The sequence below is a fragment of the Parus major genome, chromosome 4A (genome assembly GCF_001522545.3).
Source record: "Parus major isolate Abel chromosome 4A, Parus_major1.1, whole genome shotgun sequence".
Lineage (NCBI taxonomy): Eukaryota > Metazoa > Chordata > Aves > Passeriformes > Paridae > Parus > Parus major.
In genome coordinates, this window is record NC_031772.1 from 6,558,686 (window position 1) to 6,582,116 (window position 23,431).

Here is a 23,431-nt window from a genome sequence, read left to right on the forward strand (position 1 = left end):
CCAAACTACCTATGAGCTGCCATTAACTCCATCTCAGCCCCAATTTCTGCACAAGGAATTAAACACTGAAATCAGCACTGGCCTACTCCAACCAGAAGTTACAAAACACCTTTGCAGCCCTCCACAGCTGAGAAGCATACTTGGATTTTTGAGACACCCAACCCAGCTCCTCTGACCACTGCTAGTTTCTTGCCAGCAGCAGAGCTGCCCTGGCTCAGTCACTGCCCATGCTATTCAGGTGTAGACAGTCCTATGGGGGAAGTCTCAGGGACTGTAGTCAGAGCAGCAGGCACACAGACCCAGGAATAATGAAGATTTCCGGAAGCCAGCCTTCATTAATTGGAAAAGCAAGTTTCCCTCCCCACCTACCAAGCACACTGCCTCACAAACACTCCTGTAGATATGGGCTGCTTGCTGACACAGAACTAAAGCACTGAGCAAAACTAAAATTCACCTTTCCCACTGTCACTTTAAAAAACCATTAACCACCTTTCCTGTTCCAGAGCAAGTTGCTAATAAAAGCAAACAGAACAACTTGTACTGGTTTGACTTTTTGCAAGCCTGCAAGCCCAGACAGAGAGTGCTTCTGCTGCCTCAAAAGAGATGCACTGAGCATAGATCCAGGACAAAGTGCACACACCAAGTGAGCTCAAGTCACAGATACTGCCTCAGAGGCTGGGGCTTGGGGAGAGAACTGTAAATGTGCCTCAGTTTCTACATCTCTCAAACAAGACTGCTTGCCCCATTCTAACTTTCCCTAGAGATTCAGCAACCTTCTGAGAATTGCACAAACAAAAGGAGCAAGGACCATATTGTCACCACTGGAAGCAGGAGGGCAGACATGCAATCAGAGATGGGCTGACACTGCAACAAGAAAGCACAATGAATTCACAACAGGGCTTCTGGACAGCAGCCACTTCTGACAATGCAGCTGCTGCCTGGCTGGGTGAAGGACACTAAGAAGTTACAGTGCCCCAGCCAAGACCTTCACTCACACATGCTTCTCCTTCAAGCATCCAGTCAAGGATGCTTCAAAGATGGATGGGAGTGCAATACTGCTGCATGTGAGGTATAGACAGCCTTCACCTTAACCTCCCAGCTCAAGAGCAGTTTATTTCACACCCCTTCAGTCAAACTTGTTGACTCAGACCAGGCTGCATTTTGTTAAAGGATGATGCAAAACCACAGGCTATAGCAATCATGGGGGCTTGTAATTTTTAAATTAGCTCTGCTCACCAGAAAGATGTGTATTAATACCTGCTCTGAGCAAGTGCATTCTGACCAGAAGCTGAAGGTTCAATCCCCTTCCCCTACAAGCATCCAGTATTACTTTTTGCAGTTTCAGCACTACTTTTTCTCCAATATCTCTTCATTCTTTCTTCCACTTTTCACTATACCCTTCATCCTGACACCTGTCCTGAAAAGCTTCATCTTGGAATTGCTAGTAATGTTTAGAGACCCATCACCTGGAGCTAGATACTCATGTAGGCATGGTTCAGACACTGGAGCCTGCTCCTTTGTCTATAAACTGCACTTGGAACAGAAAACCTGCAAGGCAAAAGCCAGCCTCAGCCTAGCATTTCATACATTGAGGCCCAGACCATTTTTTACAGAATGCTTTGGGTTGGAAGGGGTAAAGATCCTTTAGTTCCAATCCCCTGACCATGGGCAAGGATGCCACCCACCAGACCAGGTTGCTCAGGGCCTCACCCAACCTGGCCTTGAACATTTCCAGGGATGGAGCATTTTTCTTACACAAGTTATTTTTCTACAAGGGAGACATTGACATCACATGTGGCATCAATTTGCATATGGGCATGCAACAGTTATGGCATCAACCACAGAGGAATTCTGTTCTCTGCCAGTTGTCACATGCTCTGAGATTACATGCCCTGCTATAAGACATTTAAACTACATAGGCAAGATTGAGTTATGCACAGCTGCAAAGCTGGCAGGGAACAGAAGAGTCATACTGATGGTACAGGGCAAACAAGCCATGCCTCAGGTGCTCTCTGCTTTCTCACTTGCAGTCTGACTTTGTAGGTGCTCAAGCAGCTGCCATACAAATGCCTACAATTATCATACCTTACTCTGTACATTGCACTACCAACCTTGGGATGCTGGAAAAATGCTTGTGCTTTCCTCCAAACATATTATTTTGAGCAAGAAACTAATAAGCTGTTCATCGACCTAGCAAAATCCCTACAGGGCTTGTCTGCATCAAAACAAATCAGAATTTGAAGACCATGCCCTTGCAATTCCCTGCTTTAGAAAGAGCAAACAACAGAAGGAGGAAGCAATCAGAGTCTTATTTCTGCAGTTTCTTTGTCCTACTTGGAGTCAGTGCATCTCAGGCCAAATGCATAAGTCTACCAAACAGATTGAGCTTAATGAGTAACTTTGGCTTTTCTTTAGAGTTCTTAATAAATTGCACTGCTTAATAAAGCAACATTGCAAAAAGATGGTGTTTATAGCCCCCCAGCCTTCTGAGAGTCTTTCATGCTCTAGTCTGCCCCATCCCACAGCCAAAAGTAGCTGGGCCCCAAACATATGTAGATATAGCCTAAACTGGATCTGAAACATCCCAGACAGACTAGCAAATCCAACAGAAGCTGCCTACAAAAATTAGAAGTTTAATGCAATTTCTGATCCTAAACTACAGAATGCCTTACAACAAACTAGAATAGGGTGGTGAGAATTTTAACATGGTCCTGTACAGAAGCAGCCCTCAGCCTTTAATGCTTTACACCTCCATTTCTTCAAAGACAAACTGAATATAGATATACCTAAATGGAGAATTACTAAGCCTCAAGCCTCTAAGGTAACAGCCACTGAAGGAGCAAGGGCACTAGAAACAGCAAGAACAGGATCAACCTTTCCAGAACAGTGCAATCTTCAATTGAAAGCTGCTGTAGCATTAAAGGAGATAAGCAATTGGTTGAGTGCTCAGGTTTTTTGAATCCTGGCAGGAAGGAACAAAAAAAACCACTCACCTGTAGAAACTGAATCCAAGCCATGCCTGGTGGGGATTGCAGAAGCCTCTATTGCTCAACACATCAAGTTTTGTTGATAGAAAAGTTCAGGGCTCTTCCCCAGCACCAGATCTCTGAGCTCTAACAAGTTCCAATAAAATCTCCCCTTATTCTGCAGTGCAGCAACGATTAGGCAGAGTTTCTGTGAGGTCCCTCTTCACAACCATAAAGAAAGCAGCTGCAAATAAAGATCACACAGTCGATTAGCAGGAAGGAGGCAGCAGCCACTCTTCCATTCTGGAACCCATCCACTGGGAAACAGGTAGAGACAGCCACAGCAAGGCAGCCGTGAAGGAAACGGTGCCAAAATGCCCAGTACAGGCTGATGGCAGTACAGACTTGGCAGGGTGTCCATGCAAGCAGCAGCACCAAGGCACAGCCACCCTCTCCAGACTAACCTGGATGCACACAGGCCTGGGCTCAGCCCAGCAGGAGCTCACCCACAGCAGCTCCATCCCCTCGTCGGGCTGGTCCATTTGCAAGTTGAACATTTATACTCAGTGCCTCCACAAAGAAGTGTCAATTCCAGTACTGACTCCAGCTGGATGGCTGGGGAGGGGGAAAGGGCTGTTACTGAAGCAGTTCCTTTTCAGAGTGCAAGGAAGATCTCCTTATTTGCAGGGGAGCTCCCAGGCTGACCTCTGGGCACCACAAGGTGGATCTGCTCAGCTACAAGACACAGCACTGCATTTAAAGCAAACCTTAAGTAACCAGCCAGACACAATCTGCTGAATTTCTCTGAACTTTATTGGCACTTCAGGAAGAACAAGGTATGGATTTTAACAACTCCTCTGAACAAAAAAAAACGTGTCTTAATCAAGGTTCTCTCTGTAGATAATCACATGGACCCATGAATTACTCCACAACCTTAAGGAATTGATGTTTTATTATAATCCAGTAAAATAACTGGTCAAAAACCTTCAACATAATTTACAGCAACAAAAAATAAAACAAGAAAAAATAAGCCAGGCAACATGTGATAAAGTATTTCCCTCCCCCCACCCCCAAGAGGAGTAGTTATCCAATTAAACTGGAACATGAAGAGGAAGAACAATTCACTGTATTCTAACAAATAAAAAATGTGTCTACAAATCTCACCATAATACTGAAAGCTTCTTACATTAGTTTTCTTGCAAAATATCATCTTTATAATACAGTATACATTTCCAAGGGAAGGAGAACCATAAACATACCCTCCATCCCTTGACTAATATTTTCTAATTGTGCATAGCTAGAAATATTGAAATCAAATATCATTAGATACCACTGGAATATAATACTGGTTAAAAAGAAGGCAGGGCTGAAACAACTACAAAGAGTTAGGTGGACTCACTGGCACAAGCCGTTCTATTCCTTTATTGGACCATGTGGAATTAGAACGTTTAAAAAAACCATATAAACAGAAGTCATGCCAACATCATAACACATGAGAGCTCAGCAGTGTTGTGTGACCCATCAAAGCAGGAAAGGTTTACTGGTTTATTATTTGAACACATATTCCAGGCACCATACGTCAGCTTGTTAGGAAATTATTAAAATATTAGATAGGCTTTTCTCCCCTCAAATGCATCAATAGTTGCCATGGACAGAGCAGAAGTGCTGAGAACCAGCTTTAAAGCACCAAAACAGAAGTTTAAAGGTTGTCTGTTCCCCAGTAATGAGACTCACACAGAGCCAATGCCAATCACCTTCAGTACAGAAATACACAAATACATTCTGATAAATTTAACTGCAATCTTTCATTTGTGACTTCCATGGTACTGAGGCATATTTTTCTTGGTCTTGCCATGTCATGTGTCCCCCAAAAGCACTCTGTGTCCAGGGGAGAGAAGGGGACTCTCACATGACACACCTGGATGTTTAAGAACATAAGTTGGCATGTTGCTTCTAACAGAGGTTGGCTGGTATTTGTATGAATCTCCACACAGACTTGCATTGCTTTCAAAAAATAAAGTAACACAGAACTGGTGAGGTTGTTTCCAGCCACCCAAGGAATTCTTGGGAAAATACTGCAGTTTGTTAACACTATCATGAACATTTATTGTTTGGCACAGTCCCCCCACTTTGTCCTTTTTCATACACCAGGGAGCTGAACATGCTGCAGTTTTCAGATGTTTTCCTTCTATCACCATTACCAGTAACATCATACAAAGGGAGAATCAACAAAACTGAGCAAGTGACAAAACTTGGGATTATGCTAGGCAAGAAAATAAATCCCAGGCTAGCCTAATGGCTTCCTATAGGGACAGGCTAATCCAAGGAGGGCAAAACAAAGGAGGACTTCACTTTATGTGGGACCCATTTTTAAGATGACTCTCCTGAAGGTTAACTGTTCATTTTATGAGGGATCAAGGCAACATTCAATACAACCCTGAGCATACATGGCTATTTCCTCCACAGAAATGGTAGGGAGGATTCTGGGTAGCTACAGCATGGACAGCTTGGATGACAGCTTGGAGGTGATGGTTATTACCATAACTGGCACAAGCAGCTCTCAGGACCAGTCTCACAACCATTTGTATCCCATTTCTAAGAGAAAGCCTTCTGTTCTCAAAGCTACAAAAGGCCAAAGCATTCTTCTGGGGAAGGAAAAGCACTTTAGCCAGGGATGTGGCAGACTGCTAGTGAGGACTAAGAAAGCAATTGGACAAGTGCCTCAGGATCCTCTCCCCTCAAATGCTGCTTGAAGCCAGGAAGAAAGATGCAGTCTTGTACATGACCCAGATATGAGAGCAGTTTTTGGTCCCCAGCTGCTGATCGCTTTTTATGATTGCATCTAGTTTAAACTAAAGGTATCTGAGCTACAGTAGATCTATACACAGTCATAAGGCACCAAGGACTATGTGCTAAAAAGGCCTCTTATGAAAAAACCTGAAATCTTGTTCATGTAACTAGAAAAGTATCTATTCAGCAAGGGAAAATACAGCTACAATAACTTTTAGTCTTTTACATTTCTACCTCCCACTGTAGGTTTTCATTGGAAAACCAAAAAGGAAGGCAGTGTACTTTAGCTATCTCTGCCTCACTGGTTACATTGAAGTTGGACAAATGATAGTGAACAAAGCCATTGACCAGAGACAAAACCTCTGGAAAACAGAGAATTCAAGGCTTCAAACCACAGTGTATCAGTGGAAATATTCCAAAGGCCTCCTCATGATTAGGAAATTCAAAGCTCCATCATAAAACAACCAAAGGTAACACTAGCAGGAACACCACAGAATCTGTTTGGTCTGCTTATTTTTGTAGGACAAAAGCTTTGGTCTTTTAGAGAGAAAGTCCATATTTTACCTTCAATCCTTCTTCCTAAGATCCAGTCTCCCCTTTTTAACTACATGATTCAGACTCTGGGTTAAGTCAGAAATTCAGACCCTGGCTACTAAGTTTAATCCTGAAGCTTGCACAGTTAGTAGGAAGGCAGAGTGTCAGAGAGTCAGCTCTTGACTGTATATAACGCAGTACAAGTATCTGCTGGTCTCCCCACACGATGGGAGAAGACAGCAACACAGCCACCTCAGTGGGCAAACCCAGCACACTAAGACTTTACTCCAAGCCAAACAACTTCAGATTTGCCCCAATACATGTTTGCTTTCCCAAGCCACCCCAGGCAGACATAATTACTATTCTTTCTTCTGTCACTTAACTCCAGCATTTGCCCAAAACTTGATAAATAAGACCATGGTCACTCTTCTGTAGTGGTTCCAGCATAGCACGATTATGAGTGAATGATGGGAGAGGATGGGAAAGAGGGGAGAAGAGAGTGCAGGGCAGCAGGTGCAGGGGAGAGTTTACATGGACTCAAACTCATCAATGCGCTGCTTGGTGTTACCCTGCCGAATCTGACGGAGGGTCTTGTACTTGTCTCGGCCTAGGCGCATGTTCTCAGCATGGATCATGTCATTTGCTGTCTTCTTGGTTTCATCCCGAGCATTTGCCAGCTCTGAGGAAAGAGCCTTTGGAGGAGGAGAAACAGACAGCAACAGGTTAGTACATGCCAGAGACTCAAAGCTGGACAAGATTTCCTGCTGATCCTCCTAAAGATTTGGTATCTACAGAGACAGGAAACAGAAAAGCCCCAGTGTATTCTCCTGGGCAACCTGCTCTAGCTGACCTTGCTTGAGCAAGGAAGTGGAATTAGATGACCTCATAGAGGCCCCTCCATGAACCTAAACAGATCTATGATTTTGTGGAAGTTGTTAATATTTCTCCCTAACATTTGAAGGTAGAACACATCAGGCAATCTGTCATGGCACCTATTGATCTTCATCTAGCACAGGTAAGAAAGATTGTCTCCAATCTTTAAAAGAACGGCCATGTGGAGGATCCCTGAAGACAGCAGGAGCATCTCGCAGAATTTGAGGAATTGCTAGCTTTCCACTAAAAGAAACTTGCTGCAGAGGATGAAATGCACTTCTACCCCGCTGTGTGTAATCACCACAGTACAATACAGAATGAGCAAAGCTTGGTGCAGCACAGACAGCACAATTAAATGCTTGGAATTGAACACCAGAACACTGGAGTTCCTCACAAGATGGTGCAGTAGTGCTGTCTCTGTGCTGAGCCCTAGTGGGTTACTCCAGGGTTTTGCAATGCAGAGTTTTGCAATGCAACCCAGACTCAACAGTTAGAGACAGCTTCTGGATAGGAATCAGACCAAATTCTTCAATTCTTTGCAGCCAGGGCTATGAACAGCTGTCAGGTGGCTGGCAATACTCACACAAAGAACACTACATCTGACACATGCTACTTGTTGGCACGGCTTCATAATACTTCACTGCTTCCAGTAAAATGGAAGTCAAGTGCCAGGAGACAAGATCTGCCTCTCTACTCAATGATTAAGCAGCGATCTGGCAAGATCACAATCAACCCTCTCCCCACCTCAATTTTTTTAAAATAACAGTAATACCTTCCAGCTGCAAGAAACGTTGAGAAAAGTAGAAGCTGCAGCCAGCCACACACACAATCTGCTGCCAGCTTCTTACCTTCAAGTGTTTCTGGACCCGCTCGTTCTTCTCTGCCTCAGTGGTGCGCTCCTCCTCACTGCGGTCCTTGATGGTGGCCTCCGACCGTAACTCAGCACTGGCTTCTGCTGCATTCTCATCCTGCTCATCATCATGCTCATTCTCAGAGTGCATGGGTTCAGTGACATGAGGGGTGCTCATGGCAGTCTTCAACTCCTCTTTGGTCTTCTCTAGGTCCTCCTGCACCCTCTGTGCCTGCAGTAGGATATGCCACAGTGAGTCAGTCGGTATAATCCTGATGAGACTTGTCACAGAAGCACCACTTGGTGCTTGTTACAGGAAACCTTGCACCTCTGAAGGGGAATATTCCCAAGCTACTCAGTCACCATCATCTGCAAAATTTTCTGCTGGATAACACTTCAGAGGTTTGAAGAATGGCTACTGTTAATGGAAAATGGGCTACAGGTCTAATTCGTCAAAAATTGCTACACGAAGTTAGAATAAGTCACCCATTCCGTGGAGAAAACCAAAGCTGTGTATTTACAATAGCCTCAAGCTTGCAAGCATAGAGTCTAGTGTGAAATCTAGTGCAGTAGTTTAGGTTACAACCCAGAACAAAAAACAATTCCACAAAAAGTATGCCATTTGCTCAGATTCTGCTTTACCTTATACTGCCACTCCTGGGCCTCGCTCTCCTTCTTCTGCCTGGCCAGCTCCAGCTGTGTGATCCTAGCTGTGAGTTCTGCCATCTCAGCAGCCTGCAGAAGAAAGGCTTTTATTGGAAACAAAACCCAAGGTACTTGCTAAATGAAGCATTTAGTTCAAGTCTTGAGTGAAAACACATCTTTTCAGTAAGAAGAAAACCTTCCTGTTAACTTCAGTTCCACCAGTATCTCCATGATGAAAGAGGAAATAAAGCTAAAAAAGTTTTGTATTTCATTGTGGGTTTGGGTTTTGTTTAGTTGTTGGGTTGGTTCTTTTTCCTTCTCCCCAAAACAGAGCTACAAAAATCAGTTGTTTGAATTGAAACTAGGGAAAGCAACAATTTATCATTATCATATAGAAAAAAAGGCAAAAAGCAATATAAATCTACTGTACAAATACACTTGTATTTACGTGTCTTTTCATCTACTTGAGGATAAAAATTAGAGAACCTATAAATATAGTGTTTCCTCACTATATTCATAGCCTGGTTTCCCTCAAAAGCTTAGATGCATCCCCTTTCACTATTTTTCCTACTTGGTTTTCAGTTCACCAACTTACCAACTGTTCCTGGGTCTTTTGTTGATCATGGGATGCTCTCAATAGGGCCTCCTTTGCCTCTTCTGCTTCTCTACGTTCCTTAGCCAGTTTCTCTGCTTCCTCCTGAGCTCGTTTTCTCTCCTGTTCCAGCTCCAGAGCTCTGCGGGTCTGTTCTTCCAATTCTGAAAAATAAGGGAGCACATTTCAAGACAGATCAAGTAAAGAACAGCAGTAGAAGAGGAAAGTCTGTCTGGATAAGCATTTTCCTTCAGAGACAACTAAAGGAGGAACACAAGCAACTGTCCCCTTTCCTCTCCTTTACATTTTACCTGGAGCTGTAAGACTATAAGTCAGGCCCACCCATCCCAAATTTACATACCTAAAGGCAGAGAAGCAGCCAGTATTTTGCCTGGGACACACCACACTAACTCTAGCCAAGCAATTAGTTAGTAAATCACCACAGCAATGGTTGGTGTGACCCCTGCTACACTTTTTGACTCCTTCCTCTACAAATATGCTGGGATAAAGCTTCCAACCAGCACAGGAACAATGGCAAGGTACTTCCTCTGCCCAGTGAGACATCTTGGCTGTTACCCATTTCTTTAATGCAAATCTTTTTTCAGCAACTGCATGTGGAGGGCTTACATTTGGCTTCAGAAGGCTAAACCAGTTAGCACACAACACTGGAGAGACAAATTACTCAGAGATGCTCATAGCTTTACTGTTTGAGCCCTTCTCACTCAAGACTATTCATCATCAAAGGAAACACTGGAAGATTTCCTACTACCTTGCTGAGCTTTCTTGGTTTGCTCCTCAATTTGCTTGAGTCTCTCCATCAGCTCCTCCTTCTCACGCTCAATCTTCTCCTTCTCCTTTTCTGCCAATTCCCTCTTCTTCTTCTCATTCTCCAGCAGGGCTCTGATGGAAGGAAGTCACAATGTAATTTCAAACCAGCTATCACCCAAATTGGAGCACTTCCTAGTAAACACACAAAAAGAGCACACACAAGATGTGCCCTACAGCATTCAGATAATGAGCTTTATTCTAAATGTACCCCTTTATAGAAGTGCAAAGATGAAAAGCTCTGGTGGCATTCATCTCAATAACAAGTTCATAATAGCAATGTTATAAGGGAAATCTCCACATTTCAAGGTCTGTATTAGTCCCATCAAATGGACAGACAAATCTTTAAGTCCAAGAAAGTAATGGGGAGTCACATTTGTGATGAGTACCATTACTATCAACCCATTAGACCTACTGAAGCAAAAAGGAACCTGCTCTACTTTTGGCTCAAGCAGATTAAGGTGCTTCCAGCCATTTATGTAGCACATGATGCTACTTTCACAGTGATCAGTCACACCCAGGTTACTCAGAACCCTACCAACCTCTCCATCTGTTTCTGATGTTTCTCTTCCCGAGCTTGTGCCTTCATCTGCTGCACCTCAATGGTGTCTGGTTTACGTCTGCGCATGTACAGCTCGTGGTTCCCCATGCAAAGTGCCAAGATTCGTTTGTTAATCCGTAACCGAGGGGCATAGAAAACAAAGTCCTTGGGACAAGAAAAAGGCAGCATTAGACCTGTTCCTTCAGCATTAGAAGCCCCTTGTGTATGCACTATGCTCCCAAGACCCCGAGCTTTTCAGAGTTGCCAGCCAGCTTTTCTTAATAATGACTAAATCACTGGTGATGGACACTTCTTTCTGGAGTGGATTTCAACCTGACAAACACACCCAGGGCAGGAGCACCCAATGTGTCATTGCAGCATTCTGGGTTTTGCTGTAACACATCCCTAGCACCAAGCACACAGTGTCTTAGCATCACCATTTCATTACAAACACCAGCAGGGTTGGTTTACCAGGCACACAGAGTCCCTGGCTTCTCCCACCTTCCTTCCCACTTCAGCAATCTGTACAATAGCCTGGCCAGCCACACTGAATGTAATGTCTTGGCATATGCCAGAAAGGATGTTAAATGTTACAATCAATGGATAAGTAACTTTATTCTGTTAAAAAGGAGCAACAGCAGCAGGGAAATACTTTCAAGAAGCAATAGAACAAGAATGACGAGAAGAACAGAAGGTACTAGCTAGCACAGGAAATTATTAGGCCTTAAAGATGAAAGCAATTACATTCAATATAAATTTGCAAGGAAAAAAACTTCCAGCCTACCCTACAAAATGACCTAAAGCTTCTACTTTAAGTAAAGTAAAAACCTGCAAAGGATCATTGCACATGCTATTAAAGCCAACAGATTGCAAAGGAAGCATCCATGGCTAACAGAGGTACCTCAGACCCCTAACTGTATTCTCAGAGAATCTGAACAGTCTTAGGAGAATCAGAAACCCTAAGAAAAGAGCAGCTCCCTGCCACTGACCTTAAAAGCTTAAGCTTACACTAAATTTTTACCCTCTTAGCCAGAAAAAAAAATCCTAACTATCACTTGACTGCCCTGAACAGGTCTCCCTGCATACATCAGCATTAATGCTATTGATGAAAAGATTCTGTGCAAAAAAACCCAAAAAACCCCCAAAACCAAACCCACAGAAATTGTTCAGCTAAGAAGCTGAAAATTTAATATATTAATATGAATCTTGCTTCTTACTGGTGCTTTCTTGTCGATAGGCTTAATAACAAATTTCTTGTCATTGAATGAGATATTTCTGATCTCACTCCAAGGGAATCCAATTTTCGGTGTTAGCCTGCAGAAATGGGAAACAAAAAGAAAAGAGAGTCCAAAGTCATTCCAAATTCTTGACTTCAACTATAAAGCTCAAAATTATACCAAGTCCACCCTCATATTTCAGTACTCTTATGGTAGTTGAAATTAGGAGACAAAATTAGTCCCGCAGATGAAATATAAACATAAGAAGCAGTTTTTCAATCCCACTTTTTTGGTTTTTTTAAATGAAAAACAGAACTGGAGAATGCATCTATAGCAGGAAGACTAGGGATACAAGTGAAACTATCTTGAACAGATTTGCCAATTCCTTGTATTTGTTGGTCCAAGGAAGCACATTTTTTTGATTATTCTGGCAATGTCAAAAGCACAGCCAAAAATGATACAGAAATTGTGGAGTTTAGTTAAAGATTTGAATTCCAGGAGATATTGATTTTATATTGGAAAGGAGCTGAAGGCAATGATGAAAAGAGAGGGGTTTATTACCTATCATTCTGCTCATAAATGTTGAGTCCAAGAGCATCTACACCTAGCCAGAGCTCAGAGCCTTTCTTGTTCTTAATGCTGAAGTAGTTCACACCGTACATTTCCAGATCCTGTGCAATTTTCAGGTACTCCAAGACAGCATCTTCTCTGCAGCATGTAAAAAGAAAGCAGATACTCTTTTTTGAGTCTTTAAGCCATTAGAGCAAGAAGGTGCCATCTTCCCACATGGACAGAGCAGCAACAAGCTGGCAAAGGGTCAATCCTACTAGATCCTAGTAGATAATTATGAACTCTGCAAACTCAGTCTTGTTTTACTAAGAACAGCCACCTGATGTGGACCAGCAAGAGCAGGGGCACATGAACCTAGTTACTCTGAGCAAAATAACGTGAAGAATGCTAACTTACCCTGAAGCAAGTCACAGATTTTCATATGCATTCGTACATTACACACTAACACCACTTTAAATACAGCAGTTTCACATTGCATCAGTTACCTAATCATTCCTCGATGTTCCTCATGCCACACCTGGATCCTCTCCTCCCACTGGTCCTTGTTAAGCTTGTGCTGCTCCAAAACCCTAGAAAGAGCATACATGGGATGTTTAAAACCAAGCACTACATATATGCATACACACAATCACTCTGTAATAATGCTTCATTAAATACTCCATGGACATCAGAGTTTCCCCACAAAAATATTCCAAGAAATACAGTTTTATTAAAAGGTTAGATAGAGACACCATGGTCAGTATTGAGACTTGTAACAAATGACAAATTTTATTCAATTTTGCTTCTCCTTATAGTGTATTTTGTTTTGGAGCTTCTCTCACTACTTCTGATTAGAGTTTCAGAGTAGCAATAGGAAATTTAAGGTTAAAAATAATTGAATAGTAATCTAAATGCTCAAAGCGGCACAAGGCTTTGTTTTATTCTGAGCATTGCAATCAAAAAACCTCCTTCATTTAAAGAAAAAAGAAATTAATAAACCACAAACCCTTAGAGACTAAGAATGTCTAAGACTGTCCAGGTTCACTTGCCTTTGTGGGAGCAGTTTATCACTAGCAAGATAGCCAGACTTGTGCACATCTTTGTTGAAGTCTCCGTATTTGGACTGGACAGCATAAGAAGCCAGGAGGACAGCTGTCTCTGGAGGACAGTAAATGTCATCATTCAGAATTGCCTCCTTCACTTGGAGAAAGAAAAGGCGCTGTGTGATGTCCTGGATCAGCTCTTCTGCCACATCTTCTGGGTAGAACTTGGCACGGAATTTGAAAAGCAGGGGGCTTTCTTTACGTACGTCCTGTGCTGTTACCTGGAACAGAGTTAGCAGATTTTATAACCTATGTACCAAGTGAAGGGAAACACTTTACAAACACGAAGATAAGCGTGCACTAGACAAAATATTTCTCCTTTCCAATGCAGAAGAGAGTGGGCAGAAAACCAAGGATTTTCAGTTACTTACTACTAAATACCTCATCACACCTCTTTGCTGGACTTACACAAGCCAGTAGTTATGACCAGTGGTAGCTAAGTTACTTTCCAGGTTTCTCCCCAACCAAGATGCCCACATGAGCATGACATCAGCCTTTTACCAGGAAAGGTACCAGATCTGGCCTGGTAACAAACAGAGCTAGATTCAGGACCAGGTCAGGTACCACAGCTCCTCAAACCCTGGAGAGGGACTGTGTGGACACACAACACCAATTCACTGATCTTGCAGTCCTTGAGGTGCATGGATAGGAAAGAAGAGATCTCTGACAGAGTATGGAGGTCTGAATTTGTCCCTGCATTCTCAGAGAAGGGAACAAGGAGACTCAAAATCTTGGAGCAAACATACCTTTTTGTTCAATTTTAGCCATGTTGAGAAACCCTTGGTGTCCTGATACTGAAGTCCAAAAAACCAGACCTCTCGCAAACCAATTGTCTTGACAACCTGAAAGAAAGATGATTATTAGCAAGATGCCCAGATGGATTGAACTAACCAGTGGTTGAGAACGTGTTAAAGGTAAGTTCAGGCAAAGACCACCTGCCTCTCTTGCTGCAGTGCACAGAAAGATGATTTGGCATCTTAGAGGTCTTAAGTAGATGTGTGTAATATTATTTCTTCTCCTTCAGCTCTTTAAGGCTTGTGGCTATTTATAAACAACAGCTGGGATATTATTTTTTTCAGCTACTTATAAGCCAACACGTATAGCCAAAATACAATGTAACAGCTCTGACAGGTTTAGTGACTGGCAGGAATGAGGAACACAGCTCCATTTTCAGGTACACCCCACACTTACAATGCAAATGTACTATTCCTGGGCAAGTCATGAATCTCCCTGCTAGGCTGTACTACTTTAAGATTTGTCTCTACTCCACTGATAGCTATAGACAGGCCTTTCATACAGCTCTTTACTGAGCAGCACCATTAAGAGGAAGTGCAGCGGCTAAATCCATATGCTATCCCTTGTGCCAGGACAAAGAGCCACCAGACATGAACTACACCACTATGTAAGCTCTCTCTGTAGTTACTTCCCCAGCACATCAGGCATGCTATGTAAATAAGAATTAAGGCTTTAAAGACGTGTTGTGACAAGAGACAATAGCATCATGGTGGGGCAGCAAGACTACTGCAGTACAGTGCCACTGTTGGTTAAAAGAAGGGGGAAGTTTCTCCAAAGTCCTGAGTGCTATCAGACCATGCCCCTTTGTACCCTGAAAAGCCTGGGACATGCCACATGGTGCAGCAAGTCCACACAGTGAAGCTTCCCCACACCCCTCACAACCAGGGGTTGGTCTCATACTGACAAACAAGGCACCCGTTGCTCATCTCCATTACAGAACAAGATAGGGGAAGGAAGAAGACATCTGTCTTCAGGTTGACTTGGTTCCTGAAGTATGACACTGTCAACTGTTTTCACATACTATTCAACTCAGAGCTTCCCCCTTTCAAAGGGGCCAACATAGATGCAGAGACTCAGACTTGCCCTATGAAAACCAGCTGCCAGGTCAGTTGACAGAATTTTGTACTGCCCAAAGGTGCACTCTGTTCCCTTCTGATGTGGTCTCTACTTTGGCAAGATACAGCACCAAAGACTTATGTTCCCCAAAAATATCACTAATGAGATTGTTTAGGGCTTGGATCAGACATTTCTTCTGGCCTTTCAAAGCAGCATTAGGACCTTTGCTCCTTTCAGGCAGAAAAACCAAATCCAGTTTTCAGCAGAGGCATGCCATTGGTGACACACACCAAGACAAAACCTACACTAGGTCATGTAGTCCATGTACATCAACCCACTGGGGTTCCTGAAATTATTCAGGCTGTCCTTGCTCAAACATGAACTGGAGAGCTGGGCTAGAGCCCCTGCAGATTTGGGGGAATGTAGGTTACTTGTGCATCACACAGCATGATGCACACAGCTGAGAAGGTTTTTGGAGAAGAATCAGGGTTTGCTATATACATGAACTTTTGGTCATTGTAATATAAGATATTAATCTCTACTATTAAGATACTAGAGAGGGTCCAAAGGGGACAAAGAAGATGAAGGGCCTTGAGGGGAAGCCCCATGAGAGGCAGCTGAGGGCACTTGGCCCATTCAGCCTGGAGAAGAGGAGACTGAGGGGGGGGACCTCATCACAGTCTACAACTTCCCTCGTGACAGGAAGAGGAGGGGCAGACACTGATCACTTCCCTGTGGTGACCAGTGACCAAACCCAAGGGAATGGCCTGAAGTTGTTGGGGAAGGTTTAGGCTGGATACCAGAAAAAAGGATTCCTCACCCAGAAGGTGGCTGGGCACTGGAACTGGCTCCTCAGGGAAGTGGTACCAAGCTTAACAGAGTTCAAGAAACATTTGTACAATGCTCTCAGGCACATGGTGTGATTCTTTAGGATGGTCCTGGGCAGGGCCAGGAGTTGGACTCAATGATCCTTGTGGGTCCCTTCCAACCCAGCATATTCTGTGACTGGAAGTAGATGATTCAAGGAGGGGAAGAAAGGCTGTCCTAGAGCCCAAGGACAGCTCTGTTCTTGGAAACATTAACATATGAATGGGATGGAAGCTCCTCACTCGACTGCATGGGTCTGCTTTCCTCCTTCCACTTGACAGCAGCTTATGCCTGGGAATTCAACAGGCTGGACTGCCAGCAAGGAGCTGAAAGGCTCCACACTGTGGTCCCACACAAAAGGACTTTTATTCCACAGCAGAAGCCTGCACAGCAACAGCAGAGACAACAACGAGCTGGGGGCAAAGAACAGGGGGAACAGCACAGCACTCACCATCACACTCCCAAACTGCCACTGAACTAAGGCAGGGAGGATAGTCCTCCTCCCTCCTCAGCTTTAGCAGGCTATTTAGTTCCATTCAGCAAGGGGAAAAGCATGAAAAAGAAACAGCTTTCTACAGCTGCAAGGAATCTGGTTGGCAGCAGCATAATTATGTCTGGGGGTGTACAGCAATTGGAGCCTTAATGAACTGTGAGATGTTCCAAAAAGCAAACAGCTACTGGCAGTGGCTAAGGATGGAGAAGGGCTGGCACAAAGGATGGGAGAATAGAGAGTACTGTTTAACACAGACCACAGTACTTAAATACTTAAAATCCACACTCTCATCTGGAGAGCAGCATCTTTTCTTCATGCCAGGGGGAGCATTAAGTCAGACCCTGGACCTTGTTTAGCCTGCTGGATAAAGCTAGGTTTACAATAGACAACAGACTGTATGCAGCCTTAAAATCCAGCTGTCCCATGGTACCTTGACCAGCTACTACAAAACTCTTGAGTACTACCTTTAGCTTAATCTTCTACTCAGTAAGCCATACTGACATAGGGAATAAGGTGCCTTTCTGATGACTCAGTTCATCCTCAGCAGAAAGTCTAAGCACACATTAGTAGGGTTTTTTTACTTATGTTCAGAGAAGAAACAGAAGATCTTTCAGGTAACAGTTTCTCTCCACTACTTAATCCATATTTTCTAGGACTGCATGACAATTCCTATTCTTCCTCTCAGCCCTCACCCAGCTCCCTCTGAACTATGTTCCTGCTTTTGGGTGGTGCTCCACAGCAGAAGAGGGAGCCATAAGCAGCCTCTTAAATGTACATTTTAGCACCAAGATGATGACTGAAAATGGCTGTCAGTCTCAGCCCAGGAAACACACCACCACACTGGCAAACAAGTACAGATTCTGATGAAAGCACTATTTACACACAGGCAAGACCAAAGCATGCAAGCAGAGGAAAAGGCGTTCCACTTGGATCATGTTCCTGCATCAAAGGCCAAATATCTCAGGCTATATCATGGTACAAGTCCCTTGCATGTTGCCCTAGTTAAAGATGAGCTAAGTCTCTCTCCCTTTCTATGACAGGCATGTCAATACATCTGAGAGAAAACTTGCCACTAACTTTATTGCTGGAGGAGCTCTGAACTGGTGCCACACCTGCAGTTTCTTATGCTGGTCAAAAACAGCTTAGAACATGGTCTTCCAGGTACCCTAACTTAGTACCCAAGATAGGCTCCATCTACAGCCACAAGTATTCAACTGTTCCCCTTCCATTTAGCTGGTGGATGTACTTCTAATTTTCCCTTCCAAAGTGCTAAAATGCCAGTGTGATAAACTCCAGGATCTTCAAGTTTTTGTACTTACTACAGTTTGCCATTGACATCTTTAGCAACATGCAATCCATTCTTGGTTGGAACTACTGCCTTTCTTACTAAAAGTCAGAAAGTTTCCATATGTTCCTGTGAAATTTGAGACACATTTTCATACAACTCAACCACAAGGCTTCACTACAGGAACAAGACTTCTGGGGTTTGCTGGGGCAACCAGCCACTGTCCTTAGACTTCTCCCCCTGGCATGAAGAAACTACCTTAGTGAGTTTTGGTTTCAGTGCTTCACCTACTGGATTAAACGTTCCAGAGCCATTTCCTCTGTTTAAACACTATAGGTAGGACCTTACCAAGGCCAAAGATTTTTCTTACACTTTCCCTCCTCAAAAAGCTTAGTTTGCAGGCCATGAGAAACCAACCACTTTTATTCCAAACACAGCTCAACTCAGATGGAGTTACTCAAAATTCAAGAGGGGTTTGATCAGCCCTGTGCTGTAAGCTTAAGCAGACATGAAAGAAGTCTGACAAACTGGTACTCTACTAAACCACTAAATTCACTGCAGCAGATAAGCAAGAAGGAAGCTGCTAAGCATTACCAAGGTTTTTAGCTGCATAACTGCCTCGGTGGCCATGCAGATAGAAAACCAAGGCAAGACAAGCCAGGGCACACAAACTCAGAATCTTAGGAGATCTGGCTCTTCATAAAATCTGAAAAAAACTTATGAATTAAAAGGAAAATGAAACAAAAATAACTCCCAACACACATTCTACTGTGTGGAAGACTTAATGCTGAACAAAAAATACAGCATCAGTGATCAGGTTTAAAGTGTGCTAAGAGATGCTTATTGTTATATTTTAATTCATAGATAAGTGCACTTTTCTATTACAAGCTAAGTTTTGGCCCAAAAAGTTCACAATAATAAGGAAAAGCTTCTTCAGAAGGTTAACCACACATTTTTTAAGTTTGAAGTGATAGCTACTGAAGTTTCTCATGTCACATTTTCTTTAACCTGTGACTTGCCTTCATGGCTCTTAATAAAGAAATCATCTTTAAAGAGACTGGATGATCAGTGATTCAATCTAGAATCAATTTGCCCAAAAAAAGAAGGTTTGAGAGGCAAAAGATTAGATTTCAAATCTGTCCACAGCAGCAAGTAACTAGTTTCACCAGACAGCAGACTAATCTTTGATGTGTAGAAGACATACAGTGCAAAGCACAGCTTTGTTTTACTGAAAACAAAAGCAATCAAGGAAAACAGGCAGCTATCACAGTTATAGTGCCTGTGCACTGCATCCCCAGGAAAGCAATATTTCAAGGTACCTGGGAAGTAATCAGGCCTATGGGATAAGCAGCACCCCTGACATGCTCATCCTTGAGCTCTTCTTTTATTCCACCACTGGCAGCTGAGGAATAGGAGCAAAGTTACAGTTCTTGCTAGCAAGTCAGTAAGCACTGGAGTTCAGCAGCTGATGTTGAGGTACATCAGCAAAGCTGCAGAAAGCAGACAATACAATCCTGTCTCATTTAATCCAGGTTTACACAAGCCTAGGATATTTAAGCTACAGCTGTACAGTTACAAGATTAGGGAATAGGAAGAGGTCTAGTATAAATCATGATGTTACTGCACATGTTCAGTGGTATTTCTACAGCCAGCTACTCTGGGGCAGAAACCACTTCTGACAAAGCAGTGAGGCACCTGCATTGTTCTGTCACTAAAAAAATTCACTTTGAAATTTAACCAAGCAGGAAAGAGGAACACAGGAACATTTCTACCTCATGCCCATTCACATATTATTAATATGGAACTTTAGACTCAAATGATTTTCTCCTCATTAAGCTAAAACCTAACTACAAGCTTTCCAAAATCTTCTGAATCCTATTCAGAGTGGGCCAAGATCATGTGTGGCATAATGAATACATTTATCTACCTTTATACACGACAGGTGAAAATAAATACTGCCTAAATGTTACTGAGCAAAGCCAGCAGATTGCACTGAGGCAGCTATGCAGCTAAAGCTAAAAAGCTTGGTAATGCTTTGCAGCTTCCTTCTTGCTCAACTCAGAACCGAGTTCAAAATGAAAGGGCACCCAGGGCAAAAAGATGCTGGATATCTTAAAATTTTTCTGTACAAGAGTCAAAAATCAGGTTTCACACCAGAAGTCAATGTCTTACAACAGCAAAATCATAGGTCTGCTTTGTAGAGGAGCTCTCTCTTCCCTCAAAAAAGCACTGATGAAAGCAGATATTTTTTCTGAACCAGCATCATGCAGAAAATACTAGATTATCAAGTCCAGGGGCACAGCATGGCTTTAGGGAGCTAGAGAAGAAACAGAAGTAACTTTGTTCTTATGTACCCCATCACGGGACCCCAGACAAGCTAAGGATAGAAACTGAGGCAGAGTGAACAATGACCAGCCAGAGAGCAGTCACAGTGTCAGCAGGGACAGCAGTACTGGACTATCCCTTTACAGGAACCAATACCCACAAACAGCTCAGTCATGTGAAAGATACTGTAACAGCTGACAATACATTTAGAGGTCCATCCCTTTCCTAAAGCGAGCAAATTTTATGTCAACCAAACCTTTTAGAAATAAGAAATGTTTAAAACTAGCTTCAGACACTTTTTTCCCCTCCCCATTTCCAGCTTCACCTACAATCCAGTTTAGGTGAAGTAAGCACTGCCTCAACTTAGAAACTCAGTTCTGCAACAGCATTTGTTTTCTCCCTTGGCAAAGTGTTTAGTGTGGAAAAAGCAAAATAAAACTTCTGTTTAGACAGGTGCTGTGTGAATTACACTGAAGGGAGGAAAACCCACAGCTGCCCAAGAGCCTGAAAAAGGAGTGAAATCAATTGCTAGACATGAAGAGCTTGGAAACATGACTGGATGCTTCTCAGAGACAAATTGATGAAGCCCAAGTCTGCTACCAATGTCAGTTTGCAGCAGAAGCCACAGATGACCTAGGACTGAAAATATCATGTGCAGATTAAAAATATTACTGATGTGAGTAGTATTGTTTCTCAGCACTTGGTGCTTTGCTTGGATAATAGCAGAAGCCAGATATTGAAAAATAATCATGGGAAACATCCACATGAAGAACACTCCCTTAAAAAAAAACAAACTAAAAACAAAACACAAAAAAAACTACATTTTTTGATGAACTTGGGGACAGCTTCATTAGCAAACACTCTCATGAGCCAGCTCTGGCAGAGTTCCATGTTGCACACATGGATTCTGGACAGAACTTGGCTTTCACTTTTATCAATGCAGACCTGTCAGATCTGAGACCACACAGGGCTAAAATATGCAGGAGCTACTACATAGTAAGATATAGACAGCTGAGAGCTACACTGCAATTCAGAACTTTTTTGAAAGCCTTTTTACTTCTCCCATTATGAAAGGATGCTCTTTCACTAGAGCTTTGGATCTCAATCCATTTCAGGGCTGGGCTGCAAAGAGCAATATATCATCTAGTGTTGAATCATCCAGCTGAGTACAAGAGAAAACAGTAGTTTGTGGTTAAAGATCTGAAAAAAATATACAAAAATATAATATAAAGTATATTTGCTGGCCCCAAATGAAATAGCTGACTTCAATGGGTGAATCAGCCCTTAATTTTCTCTCTTCATTATGATAAGTACCACGTAGAGCTGACCCCAGAGTGCTTAGCTCTACTGAACCACACCCAAATCTCTGACATATCTGGTCTGGCAGTTCCCTCATCTTGTCATTAGTCCAAGATTCAATTTGCATATCTTTGAGCTATGAATTTACTGTTCCAATTTTTCTCCAAGGAGCAAATCCAAGGCCAATCACAGCAGAGAAACACAGAGGAGTCTGTCAAAGCTTCACCCACTGCAGCTGATAATGTCTGTCCTCTGCTGCTCCAACTTTGGGCTGTACACACCTCCCTGCTTCTGTTTGGGCCAAAGCAGCAGGAAATTTGCCTGCCCAGTGAAAGCAGGGGAAGGCTGAAGTGCTCCATGCAGACAGCACACCACAGAATGGTACATCACTGCCCAATGTTTCCCCAGGGCCTGATGGGAGTACAGAATATCACTTCACCTGCACTTGAAGGTTTAGATACCAACTACCCTTTGGAATCAACTACACAATGCTTGCAGGTAAAATAGCTTACTAGGCCTCCCATAAGACTTTTCTCACAAACAAAGACTGCAGATATCTACTGCTTTCCAATTGCCATTATTATGAGCCATAGCACAAATTCAGTTAGTAATTCAATCAGAAGTAATAGCTCTTAAAGCAGTCTTGGAGATTAAAAAATGCAGTAGCTTTGGAAAAAAAGTACAATTTCTTATTGTGCTGAGTTCTCTTGAAGCTAATTACATATAGTGATACTCAACCTTTGAAGTCCTTTAGAAATTATTTCTTGTTGCCTCAATAGAATGATAATGTCTTTATCAACTTTATATCTTCTGCACCTCTATGGCTTACCTGATCAAAGAGTTGCTTCCCTGTGGTGTTGGGCTGGATGGCAAACTCCAGCTCAGCATCCATGGTGGTAACACGCACACTGATCTGGAAGACAGAAAAATGCATCTTTACAACACATGCTGTAAGTGATGCTACCCAATAACAAAAACAAGCACTGCCCAGGACCAGGAAGCTCTCAAGTCTCCAGGAACTTCAATGCCAGCATCAAAGTCATCTACTTTGCCAGCATGGTACTCACAATTTTCCTAAAGAATATTACTTTTGAAGTGTTTTTATCCTCTCTGGTCCCACAAATATCCACATGTACTGACACACACGAGAGCCATTTACATCTGATGAAGTTTAATTCCCAGAGCAGAACATTCTGGTGTCTTTCACAAAAGCAGAGATGTTCCAAACCTTGGTGCACACAAGAAGACATCCAACCCTTTTGTTTGAAGGGTGAATATCTAGGAAGTTCCCAGAAGCATTAACAACTCAGTCTGCCACAGGAGGCTGGTCAATATTAATGACACATTTCCAGTCTTTGTGAGTACTTGGAGAAGTTATAAGGCACAATCCCTGACATGCTCCAAGGGCTGTGGGTGTGAAGACAGCATGCAAGGATGCCCTCACAGGCTAAGACAAAAAGGTTGCATGCTGAACATGAGAACACTTCCCATAGCAGCAGAGCTGCCAATACTGCTTTCCAATTCTATCAGAGAGATTAAAGACTTCTGAAAACAAGAAATTGTTTAGGTGTTATTTAAAATTGCAGTCAAGATTCCATGACTATACTAGCCTTAGATGCAAGACCATGAATGGTCTTCCAGAAGAAATGTTATTTGATGCACTATTTTGACAGGAATTTCTCACCATCACATTTTCACTTATGGCATGAAAGTGGCAAGGAACTGCAGCAAGGGAGTTTGCAGCCTCATCCCACAGAAGCAGGAAGACATATCCACACCTTTCACTTCTCCTGAGGCACGTTAAACAGCAGGGACATTTCACCTCA

The 23,431-nt window shown here is 42.8% G+C and overlaps 1 protein-coding gene across 2 annotated transcripts in view; it reads right to left on the bottom strand.

The window, feature by feature from the left end:
• Positions 1-3,761: 3,761 nt before the first annotated feature.
• MSN (moesin) overlaps positions 3,762-23,431 on the bottom strand; it is a 41,429-nt gene continuing 21,759 nt past the window's right edge. The window contains exons 2-13 of one of the 2 annotated variants that reach the window (XM_015626728.3): positions 22,435-22,518; positions 14,232-14,327; positions 13,432-13,706; positions 12,889-12,972; positions 12,395-12,541; positions 11,834-11,930; positions 10,618-10,781; positions 10,020-10,150; positions 9,254-9,414; positions 8,656-8,748; positions 8,012-8,245; positions 3,762-6,982 (exon numbers count right to left, since the gene is read on the bottom strand). In XM_015626728.3, coding sequence (XP_015482214.1) covers positions 6,818-6,982; positions 8,012-8,245; positions 8,656-8,748; positions 9,254-9,414; positions 10,020-10,150; positions 10,618-10,781; positions 11,834-11,930; positions 12,395-12,541; positions 12,889-12,972; positions 13,432-13,706; positions 14,232-14,327; positions 22,435-22,518 — 1,731 coding nt within the window. In that variant the 3' untranslated portion in view covers positions 3,762-6,817. Of the gene's footprint in view, positions 6,983-8,011; positions 8,246-8,655; positions 8,749-9,253; positions 9,415-10,019; positions 10,151-10,617; positions 10,782-11,833; positions 11,931-12,394; positions 12,542-12,888; positions 12,973-13,431; positions 13,707-14,231; positions 14,328-22,434; positions 22,519-23,431 lie in introns of those variants that run through there. The other variant, XM_015626729.1, reaches the window with a different exon arrangement.